Consider the following 12,314-nt stretch of genomic DNA (forward strand, 5'->3'; position numbering starts at 1 on the left):
TTTATGGAGAAAACATACAATAATTTAAGTTGGAGTCTGCGTGCTGAAGCATTCTGCATTTCAGCTACAGGATCACGAGTCGTCCTCCAAATCGAAACTCAATGTTTGAACTAAACATGTTTTTTCAGAGCCCGGAATGTGACGGCAGGATAGTGCACCACATGTGATCTGCAGTACGACAAGCAGCAAACGATTGGTTACAGGTAGTAACATTCCCCTTCTTTCCTAGATATTAGTCCACCTTTCACGTATTATAGCAGTGTATTTGTTTCAAGAAATATTTCCCGTGTTAACTTTCAGTGTTGTTTTCACTCCACAGCACCGCAGTCTCAGAGAGAAAGTCTGAATGGTAAAGAGATACAGCACGCTTCTGCTGGAAGGAAGAATTTTGCTCACAGAATGAATGAAAAAAAACACCAAAGGTCACACAAGAGTGAGAGTTCTAACAATGATGCACTTCTAGGGCCCAAAAGAAAACAGAGCGGCCTAGGTGCGTATCCGTGTGCTGAGTGTACGAAGACATTTACTGGAAAGACGCATCTTTTACTGCACGAAAAAACACACACAGGACTAAGACAGTGTCCCTACCCTGAGCAGGAAACCAGGTCTGCTGACGAGGCAACTCTTATACACCATGAAATAACTCACAAAGGAGTGAGGCCCTTTCACTGCAATATCTGTGGGAAAAGCTTTACTCAGAAGGGAAATCTTCAGAGACATCACAGAACACATACAGGAGAGAAGCCTTATCAGTGCAGTCTGTGTTTTATGAGGTTTGCTTATAAGGAAAGCCTTGTATGCCATCACACTATACACACAAGGGTGAAGCCTTATCACTGCCCTGTGTGTGGCAAGGGCTTTGACCGCAAGGAACGCCTTGCAGGGCATCAAAGTGCACACCCAGGAGAGAAGCCTTATCAATGCAGTGTGTGTGCAAAGAGGTTTAATCGTAAGAGAACCCTTGCACACCATCAAATCACACACAGAAGGCCTTTTCACTGCAGTGAGTGTCGCAAGAGCTTTGATTGTAAAGAACAACTTTTAGGACATCAGAGAATACACACAGGAAAACGCTATGTTGCTGCACGGGGTATGAAAAAAGGTTTAAAAAAAAGGCGGCTCCTCAGCAACATCAAGTAACACATAAAAGACAGAAGCCTTTCCAAAGCACTGCCAAACAGCATCATTTAAAAAAAGAAAGCTGATCTTTTACGTTATCTAAGAATGTATAGATAAAATTAGGCCATCTACAGCATCTAAGGATCCATCAGGGCTGAGGTTCTCACTTTCTCAGAGTAGCGACTGTGCAGTCCCTCCGATGTGAGGCAATCAAGTGTGTAGATAGTACCTTCACTGTGTTTTTAGAGTAGTCCAAGTGTTACAAGTGCAGTTTGCACCATTGATGTTTCCGAAGACAACTTATGGAGTTTAATAGAGTAATTGTTTTGGACGCACATTCGTCGCTTGGACTTTTGTATTCACTGAGCTTATTGTTTGGATTAATATAGACTGATTACTCTGGGCCCTATGCCATCAGTGAGTGCACAAGGCTTTCCTTCAAACCTTTAGGTTTAAGCAACTGTACTAGTGTATGGAGTCATGAAGCATACTGGTGAAGGTTGTCTCCTCTCCCATTCCCCCTCTGCCACCCCACAAAAAAGATCCAGCAACATTCATCTGTGGCCTTGAAGCATGGAACCTACAGATACCCGGTATTAGGCCTTGTGTGAGGCTGCTCTGGAGTCACGCAGACACCAGTGTCCAACTCAACACCCACAGCTGGGCAAGTGTGGGGAGGGTGCTGTTGCTTGTAGCAAGACCTGGATCTGAAGCTGTAGTGGATCCTATTAGTTTTTATCAGGAATCAGGAGTTCAGTTTAGCCTTTAGGCTTGCAGGTCTGTGCCCCATCACCTAGTGACTTTTAACCTACGCGGGCTGTTCTGTTTTAGCACCTTTATTTAATTATTTCTTCAAACATGGCTGCCATGTTTATAGTTAGGACGATGTTTATATTACACATTATCAGTGCTACTTCGTAAAGACGTCCTTATCAGTGTCAGAAGAAGTTACGTAGGTATTCACATTAGGTACTTTCCTACTTATGTGCGACAGTCACCAGAATGTGCTTTTCAAGGAATTGTTTATAGAATTGCCATCCAAGTATTCCTTCTTATCTGTTGTTTGAGAACACACCTGCGTCAGGGGTCCCACCAGATCTTTATAAATACATCTCACATAGACAAGGCCATCAGAGGGATTCCTACCTATGCCATCAATGCTATCTATGCTACACGTTGCTTTGATGCAGACCCAGCCTTCGTGTCTTCACAGAGTCTGATCTAGAAACCTCATTCCAAGGTAACAAGGGTTGGGGGCGCTTTCCATGGACATGGCAGTGGCAGTTTAGGTTTATCATACCTAGCTCTCTTTTAGGTTAGGGGTTAGGTTTTCCATGCTAGAGTACTAGGCCTATTTCACAACTATTCATACTTCATGTAATTGCAAGATGGTGGGGATTTTGTGTTCATGACTCTTGTTTTTACCATTCTGTTCCTTGCATTGTTCATTATCCTAATTATTGCAGCTCATGCACTCTATAGCAGTTCGCAGTATTTTTTAAATAAAACCTATTGTAAACTTCACTGCATCTCCTTCATTGCCTGTGTGTGAATGAGACTTATTGCTCATGTCAGAAAACGGTAATCTCCGTTTAACCACAACCTCCCTGAGATGTCGTCTTATTGAGTCCAAGCGTAAAGGTTGGTGCAAATCACCTTTTACTGTCATGTGTTTGGTGAGGTAATGCTTGTGAGCTGGGAGGGTTGGGACGACAGTTGTGACTTGTTGTAGGATAGGCATAGTCGCCTACAAACAAAAAAGTGCTGTCGACCTTAAATCAACAGTCTTGACTAGAGCAAGAGTCAAACTACGACACAGCGAAGTCAAAGAAAAAGGATGTAATAGTAACCGGAAAAAACATGTAAAATGTGGCCACTTGAATGAATCATAAGGAAGCAGCCCCATGAGTGAAACAAAAGAAACAAATAACGGGGGAAGAGCACATGCTTCTTAGAAACAATGTAGTTTTAAGAGGGCAAACTTGAACTGGGTGCGCACACAAAATACCATAGACATAGGGCTGATCTTGGTATGTATCTGCTTAGGTTGCAATTATCACACTGAAACCTAGGTGGAAACAGATCCCGAGTAAGGGAAGAAGCTAAGATACTAACCTCCAGCCAAGGGCTAAGATACCAAGCTACAGACTGGTTACAATATGGTCCGAGCTATAGGTTCTAAAGACCTTCTGGCAGCACAGATCGAGGCAACATGCTAAAATAACAATAGAGAACTAGGTTGCCATTCTGATTTTCTGAAATACATGAAGTAGTTGTCCACAAAACCATGCTTGGTGCCCTTGATAGCCCAACAGGAGTTCTAAGTTGCAATAAGATTCATAATTAGTAGGTAAAGCAGCGCTCTGTATGTACAAACATTTTCTGTGTTTGGGTCTACAGGACTGAAGTGTAGACATGAGTGACACATATAGGGGGTGATTCTGACCTTGGCGGTCTTTTCGCAAGACCGCCGAGTTACCGCCGCGGTAAAGACCGCCGACCACGGCGGTATGCCGCGGCGCGTATTCCGACCGCTGGGAGCGTTCCACCGGAAAACCGCCAGCAGCCACACTGGCGGTCGGCGGGAAAGTGGAGACTGGTCAACCTCCACCGCCACGCCAGCAGAACACCGCCCACAGAATTACGACCCACATTTCTGTGTGGCGGTCTTCTGTTGGCGGTCTTCTGTTGGCGGTCACGTCCCTATGGCTCCCGTCGCCTCCCGGAGGACCAACGCACAAGGTAAGTTGATCGTCCGTGAGGGGAGGGGGTGGGGGGGGTGTTGTGTGATGTGTGCGTGCATGGGGGTGTGTAGAGGGGGTGTGTGAGTGCGTGCATGCGGACGGGGGGTGCTGCTGTGCCTATGGGCAATGTGTGTAGTTCGGCGGGTGCGCATGTTGGCATGTATGTGTGCGGGTATGTGCCCCCGTTGTGTATGTGTGTGTGTAGGGGGTGTGCATATGTGCATGTTGGGGGTGCGTGCATGTCGGGGTGCGTGTATGTGCATGTCGGGGTGGGGGGGGCAGGGGGTTTGTAACATCTCTGGGGGGGTGGCAGGGGGTGGAGTGTGTGGGGGGGGGGACTCGTGGGGGGTAGTGGGGGGTGGGGGAGACCCCTATCAGTGCCAGGGATGGAATTCCCTGGCCCCGATAGTGCCTACCGCCATGGTTCGCATGGCTGTTCCCGACCGCCAAAAACCGCGGCGGTAAGCAGGGTCATGATGCGGTTGGCGGTCTTGGGTCGTCCGCCGGGCCGGAGTGCGCAAACTCCAGCCCGTCGGTCATGACCGCCGTGGCGGTCGGAGTGGGAAAGTGGCGGTCGATCGCGGCGGTGACCGCCGCGGTCAGAATGCCATTTTTTGGACCGCCGGTCTGTTCGCGGTCCGACCGCCGCCTCTCCGCCGACCGCCGGGGTTAGAATGAGGGCCATAGTCTCCTCCTATGTTGAGGGCACCCCTCGCCATAAGGTTTGTGTTACTGGTGCTCTAAAGTTTACTGCTAAAGTGATATGTTGTGCCGTTACAGATCTAAGACAATGGACTAGGGAATAACTTTTACTATTCAAGTGCCTGGCAAACCCAAAGCAGTGAAGGAGCTTCTAGCTGAACTGAGGGAGGAAACCAATCAATCATTAGTAAAATATTTTGTGGGTGTCATCCAAGATTACTAAAAGACCTGGGCACGGAGAGTCTGGTATCCCGAACTTTTGAGCATGAACATCTGTCCTCCAGACAGGCTGACTTTTTGGGAGGATCTTCTGTTGCAGCACCAGAGAAGTATCCCGCACCCAAACCTGTGCACCCTCCACCTTCATGTGTGGAGATTGAATGGCAACAGTTGACAGCTTTCGATCTTCCTCCTGAAGCTTGTGATGTTATTCTGGCAGCCAGTTGTCCCTCCACTAAAACTGTATACACCTTTCAGTGGGATAAGTTTATAGCGTGGTGATCATCCAGACATATTGACACTCTGTCTGCACCTCTCTCCCAGGTTCTACTTTTTTGTTCTTTCTTTGGCCCACCAGGGCTCCTCTCCCAGCACAGTTACGGTTACCTCTCAGCCACTTCTGCAATCTTGCAGTTGGCAGACCAACCTTTTGTGTTTGTCACCCATTGCGGCTTGGTTCATAAAAGGTATGCAACACGTGTCCTCCTCAATCAATCAGCAGACTTGCAGAGTGCTTCTTATCACCCATGAGGGTATGTGGGCACTGGCAGGATCCAGTTGATTAGCCAGAAAGTCAGGTCTTCAGGGACTTTCTGGTAGAGATGGTGAGATCTGGAGATAAAAGGGTAGCTTGTTCCATGTCTTCACTGCTAGGTAGGAGAAGGAGGGACCTCTGCATCTGCTACATTGGATGCTGGTGGCGAGGGCCAGAGAAGGGTAAGCAGAGTGGAAGTGTCAGGTAGGCTCATGGACGTTCAGCTGGTGGCTCAAATAGGCTTGTCCGAGTTCTATGGGGCAATATATGTGTGGATCAGGAGCTTGAACTGGTATCTTTTGTGTACAGGGAGCCGTTGGTAATGAGTGATGTGGGTTCTTTTATGCAGATCCAGGAATACTCTGGCTGCAGTGTTCTGTAAGGTCTGTTGTCACAGGAGGTGAGCTGCGATCCTTGCATTAAGAGTGTTGCCGTAGTCCAATTGGCTGGAGATGAGAGCCTGGGTGATGGTGTGTCTTGACCTTTGTGGTAGCTGTGAGAAAGTAGCCTCTTTCTAGCCTTGTTACCCCCACTTTAGGCCTGTTTGTGAGTGTATGTCAGGGTGTTTTCACTGTCTCACTGGGATCCTGACAGCCAGGGCCCAGTGCTCATAGTGAAAACCCTATGTTTTCAGTATGTTTGTTATGTGTCACTGGGACCCTGCTAGTCAGGACCCCAGTGCTCATAAGTTTGTGGCCTATATGTATGTGTTCCCTGTGTGGTGCCTAACTGTCTCACTGAGGCTCTGCTCAGTGGTTATGCTCTCTCATTTATTTCAAATTGTCACTAACAGGCTAGTGACCAATTTTACCAATTTACATTGGCTTACTGGAACACCCTTATAATTCCCTAGTATATGGTACTGAGGTACCCAGGGTATTGGGGTTCCAGGAGATCCCTATGGGCTGCAGCATTTCTTTTGCCACCCATAGGGAGCTCTGACAATTCTTACACAGGCCTGCCACTGCAGCCTGAGTGAAATAACGTCCACGTTATTTCACAGCCATTTTACACTGCACTTAAGTAACTTATAAGTCACCTATATGTCTAACCTTTACCTGGTAAAGGTTAGGTGCAAAGTTACTTAGTGTGAGGGCACCCTGTCACTAGCCAAGGTGCCCCCACATTGTTCAGAGCCAATTCCCTGAACTTTGTGAGTGCGGGGACACCATTACACGCGTGCACTACATATAGGTCACTACCTATATGTAGCTTCACAATGGTAACTCCGAATATGGCCATGTAACATGTCTATGATCATGGAATTGCCCCCTCTATGCCATCCTGGCATTGTTGGCACAATTCCATGATCCCAGTGGTCTGTAGCACAGACCCTGGTACTGCCAAACTGCCCTTCCTGGGGTTTCACTGCAGCTGCTGCTGCTGCCAACCCCTCAGTCAGGCATCTGCCCTCCTGGGGTCCAGCCAGGCCTGGCCCAGGATGGCAGAACAAAGAACTTCCTCTGAGAGAGGGTGTGACACCCTCTCCCTTTGGAAAATGGTGTGAAGGCAGGGGAGGAGTAGCCTCCCCCAGCCTCTGGAAATGCTTTGTTGGGCACAGAGGTGCCCAATTCTGCATAAGCCAGTCTACACCGGTTCAGGGGACCCCTTAGCCCTGCTCTGGCGCGAAACTGGACAAAGGAAAGGGGAGTGACCACTCCCCTGACCAGCACCTCCCCTGGGAGGTGTCCAGAGCTCCTCCAGTGTGCTCCAGACCTCTGCCATCTTGGAAACAGAGGTGCTGCTGGCACACTGGACTGCTCTGAGTGGCCAGTGCCACCAGGTGACGTCAGAGACTCCTTGTGATAGGCTCCTTCAGGTGTTGCTAGCCTATCCTCTCTCCTAGGTAGCCAAACCCTCTTTTCTGGCTATTTAGGGTCTCTGTCTCTGGGGAAACTTTAGATAACGAATGCAAGAGCTCATCTGAGTTCCTCTGCATCTCTCTCTTCACCTTCTGATAAGGAATCGACTGCTGACCGCGCTGGAAGCCTGCAAACCTGCAACATAGTAGCAAAGACGACTACTGCAACTCTGTAACGCTGATCCTGCCGCCTTCTCGACTGTTTTCCTGCTTGTGCATGCTGTGGGGGTAGTCTGCCTCCTCTCTGCACCAGAAGCTCCGAAGAAATCTCCCGTGGGTCGACGGAATCTTCCCCCTGCAACCGCAGGCACCAAAAAGCTGCATTACCGGTCCCTTGGGTCTCCTCTCAGCACGACGAGCGAGGTCCCTCGAATCCAGCGACTCTGTCCAAGTGACCCCCACAGTCCAGTGACTCTTCAGTCCAAGTTTGGTGGAGGTAAGTCCTTGCCTCACCTCGCTGGGCTGCATTGCTGGGAACCGCGACTTTGCAGCTACTCCGGCCCCTGTGCACTTCCGGCGGAAATCCTTTGTGCACAGCCAAGCCTGGGTCCACGGCACTCTAACCTGCATTGCACGACTTTCTAAGTTGGTCTCCGGCGACGTGGGACTCCTTTGTGCAACTTCGGCGAGCACCGTTTCACGCATCCTCGTAGTGCCTGTTTCTGGCACTTCTCCGGGTGCTACCTGCTTCAGAGAGGGCTCCTTGTGTTGCTCGACGTCCCCTCTCTCTGCTGGTCCAATTTGCGACCTCCTGGTCCCTCCTGGGCCTCAGCAGCGTCCGAAAACGCTAACCGCACGATTTGCAGCTAGCAAGGCTTGTTGGCGTTCTTTCGGCTGGAAAACACTTCTGCACGACTCTCCACGGCGAGAGGGATCTGTCCACCAAAGGGGAAGTCTCTAGCCCTTTTCGTTCCTGCAGAATCCTCAGCTTCTTCTGTCCAGTAGAAGCTTCTTTGCACCCGCAGCTGGCATTTCCTGGGCATCTGCCCATCTCCGACTTGCTTGTGACTTTTGGACTTGGTCCCCTTGTTCCACAGGTACCCTAGATTGGAAATCCACAGTTGTTGCATTGCTGGTTTGAGTCTTTCCTGCATTATTCCTCTAACACGACTTCTTTGTCCTTAGGGGAACTTTAGTGCACTTTGCACTCACTTTTCAGGGTCTTGGGGAGGGTTATTTTTCTAACTCTCACTATTTTGTAATAGTCCCAGCGACCCTCTACAAGGTCACATAGGTTTGGGGTCCATTCGTGGTTCACATTCCACTTTTGGAGTATATGGTTTGTGTTGCCCCTATCCCTATGTTTCCCCATTGCATCCTATTGTAACTATACATTGTTTGCACTGTTTTTTAAGACTATACTGCATATTTTTGCTATTGTGTATATATATCTTGTGTATATTTCCTATCCTCTCACTGAGGGTACACTCTAAGATACTTTGGCATATTGTCATAAAAATAAAGTACCTTTATTTTTAGTATAACTGTGTATTGTGTTTTCTTATGATATTGTGCATATGACACTAAGTGGTACTGTAGTAGCTTCACACGTCTCCTAGTTCAGCCTAAGCTGCTCTGCTAAGCTACCATTATCTATCAGCCTAAGCTGCTAGACACCCTATACACTAATAAGGGATAACTGGGCCTGGTGCAAGGTGCAAGTACCCCTTGGTACTCACTACAAGCCAGTCCAGCCTCCTACATTGGTTGTGCAGCGGTGGGATAAGTGCTTTGAGACTACTTACCACTCTTGTCATTGTACTTTTCATAAGAGAAAAATATACAAAACAAGGTCAGTGTATATACACATAGCCAAAAAGTTTTGCATTTCCTCTTTTCACTCTTTTCTAAGTGCTGAAAAGTACTTCTAACTTTCTAAAAAGTTCTAAAAAGTTTAAAAAGTTTTTTTTCTCTGTCTTTCTAAAAGCTCTGACAAACTTTTTATCTTTTACTATCACTTTAACTCTCTCTAAAAAATGTCTGGCACAGGCCAAAATGTTGATCTGTCCAAACTTGCATATGATCACCTTAGCTGGAAAGGAGCAAGGAATCTCTGCATAGAGAGAGGTTTGAGTGTAGGGAAGAATCCTTCCTTAGAACTGTTAATTAACATGCTTAGAGTACAGGATAAGGCCATAAGTGCCCAATCTGTAGAAAAAGTAGCTAATGGTTCTCAATCAGATCCAGGGACTCCCCCAGGAAAAGATTCAGGAAATAAACTTCCTAGCCTGCCCATTACTAGACAGTCTAGCATAGTTGGTAATGATGATGAGCCACACCATATAAATAGTGTTGTCTCACATCATAGCAAAAGCATTTATTCTCACCATACTGGTAGTGATGTTTCTGTTAGCCAAGCTGTTAGGGTGGCCTCTGTAAGGGACAGGTCTCCTTCTGTCCATTCTCACCATACTTCTGTTTCAAGGCATGTCCCTCCCACCCACCCTGATGACAGATTGTTAGAAAGGGAGCTCAATAGATTGAGAGTGGAACAAACCAGACTGAAGCTCAAAAAGCAACAGCTGGATTTGGATAGACAGTCTTTAGAATTAGAGAAGGAAAGACAGAAGTTGGGTTTAGAAACCCATGGTGGCAGCAGCAGTATTCCCCATGGTCATCCTGCAAAAGAGCATGATTCCAGGAATCTACACAAGATAGTTCCCCCTTATAAGGAGGGGGATGACATTAACAAGTGGTTTGCTGCACTTGAGAGGGCCTGTGTTGTACAGGATGTCCCTCAAAGGCAGTGGGCTGCTATCCTATGGCTATCATTTAGTGGAAAAGGTAGGGATAGGCTCCTTACTGTGAAAGAAAGTGATGCCAATAATTTTACAGTTCTTAAGAATGCACTCCTGGATGGTTATGGCTTAACCACTGAACAATACAGGATAAAGTTCAGAGAGACCAAAAAGGAGTCTTCACAAGACTGGGTTGATTTCATTGACCATTCAGTGAAGGCCTTGGAGGGGTGGTTACATGGCAGTAAAGTTACTGATTATGAAAGCCTGTATAACACAATCCTGAGAGAGCATATACTTAATAATTGTGTGTCTGATTTGTTGCACCAGTACCTGGTAGACTCTGATCTGACCTCTCCCCAAGAATTGGGAAAGAAGGCAGACAAATGGGTCAGAACAAGGGTGAACAGAAAAGTTCATACAGGGGGTGACAAAGATGGCAATAAGAAGAAAGATGGTGAAAAATCTCAAGATAAGCATGGGGATAAGGGTAAAACCAAAGATCCCACTTCAAATCTTAAACACTCTTCAGAGGGTGGGGATAAAACTAATTCTTCCTCTTCTTCTCAACCTGCACACATTAAAAAGCCTTGGTGCTTTGTGTGTAAAAACAGAGGCCATAGGCCAGGGGATAAGTCCTGTCCAGGTAAACCCCCTGAGCCTACCACCACTAATACATCAAGCTCTAGTGCCCCTAGCAGTAGTGGTACTAGTGGTGGGACTGCTGGCAACAGTCAAGTTAAGGGTGTAGTTGGGTTCACTTTTGGGTCCATAGTAGAAACTGGGGTAGTCACTCCCAAGACAGTTTCTGTCACACCTAGTGGCATTGGCCTTGCCACACTGGCTGCTTGTCCCCTTACAATGGATAAGTACAGGCAGACAGTTTCAATAAATGGTGTTGAGGCCTTGGCCTACAGGGACACAGGTGCCAGTATCACTTTGGTGACTGAAAACCTAGTGCACCCTGATCAACACATCATTGGACAACAGTATAAGATTATTGATGTCCATAACTCCACTAAGTTTCTTCCCTTAGCTATAATTCAGTTTAGTTGGGGTGGAGTCACTGGCCCTAAGCAGGTGGTGGTATCACCTAGCTTACCTGTAGATTGTCTCTTAGGTAATGACCTAGAGGCCTCAGGTTGGGCTGATGTAGAGTTTTATGCCCATGCAGCCATGCTGGGCATCCCTGAGGAATTGTTCCCTCTCATTTCTACTGAAATGAAAAAGCAAAGGAGAGAAGGCCTGAAAACTCAGGATCCCTCTCCATCAACAGGTAAAAAGGGTATCACAGTATCCCCTAACCACCCTACCATTCAGGATACCATTCCTGTGGTGGGAGAAACCTCTCCTGGGGTGGCACCTGTTCCAAGGGAATCATCAGCTGGCAAAGCTGTACTCCCTGAAGTAGAAGTACCTCTCTGTGGGATAACTAACATTGGTGACAAAAAGAGCACCATTTTAGTTAACATGGAGCATCCCTCCAACCCTCCCAGAGAAACTTTAGTGCAGAAACCCTGCACTGCCTCACAACACTTAGGACAGCATCCCTGCCCTAGTGTGGAGCTCATAGGACAGCATCCCTGCCCTGCTCCAACTCAAGAGAAACAGTATCCCTGTTCACTCTTCCAGCCATATGGACAAAGTTTTTGCCCAGCTATGGCTTTTCTGAGACAGCATCCCTGTCTGGCATTTCCATCACTACAAATAGGTTCAGTGGACAATTCCCACTGCTCTCAACTAAAACTTACTGATAGAAACTCTGAAAATACATCTTCACATTGTTGCTTAGCTAAAAAACTTCAAACAGGGTGGTTTACATCCCCACAGGGAAGTAACCATATAGTGGATGATAAAGGGAGTAACCAGTCTATTGCAGAGCTACTCTCTACTTATCACCACTTAGACAATAAAGTCTCAACTGGCCAAGGTTAGCCTTATTGTCCTTCGTTTGGGGGGGGGTTGTGTGAGAAAGTAGCCTCTTTCTAGCCTTGTTACCCCCACTTTAGGCCTGTTTGTGAGTGTATGTCAGGGTGTTTTCACTGTCTCACGGGGATCCTGACAGCCAGGGCCCAGTGCTCATAGTGAAAACCCTATGTTTTCAGTATGTTTGTTATGTGTCACTGGGACCCTGCTAGTCAGGACCCCAGTGCTCATAAGTTTGTGGCCTATATGTATGTGTTCCCTGTGTGGTGCCTAACTGTCTCACTGAGGCTCTGCTAACCAGAACCTCAGTGGTTATGCTCTCTCATTTATTTCAAATTGTCACTAACAGGCTAGTGACCAATTTTACCAATTTACATTGGCTTACTGGAACACCCTTATAATTCCCTAGTATATGGTACTGAGGTACCCAGGGTATTGGGGTTCCAGGAGATCCCTATGGGCTGCAGCAT

The 12,314-nt window shown here is 47.3% G+C and overlaps 1 protein-coding gene across 1 annotated transcript in view; it reads left to right on the top strand.

Moving 5' to 3' along the window:
• The window catches only part of LOC138287270 (zinc finger protein interacting with ribonucleoprotein K-like), a 91,717-nt gene extending 89,074 nt beyond the window's left edge, over positions 1-2,643 (top strand). The window contains exon 3 of the mRNA XM_069227630.1: positions 320-2,643. Within this exon, the coding sequence (XP_069083731.1) occupies positions 320-1,140 (821 nt within the window). The 3' untranslated portion in view covers positions 1,141-2,643. The remainder of the gene's footprint in view (positions 1-319) is intronic.
• The last annotated feature ends 9,671 nt before the right edge of the window (positions 2,644-12,314 follow it).

Source organism: Pleurodeles waltl, chromosome 4_1 (genome assembly GCF_031143425.1).
Source record: "Pleurodeles waltl isolate 20211129_DDA chromosome 4_1, aPleWal1.hap1.20221129, whole genome shotgun sequence".
In the NCBI taxonomy this organism is placed as follows: Eukaryota; Metazoa; Chordata; class Amphibia; order Caudata; family Salamandridae; genus Pleurodeles; species Pleurodeles waltl.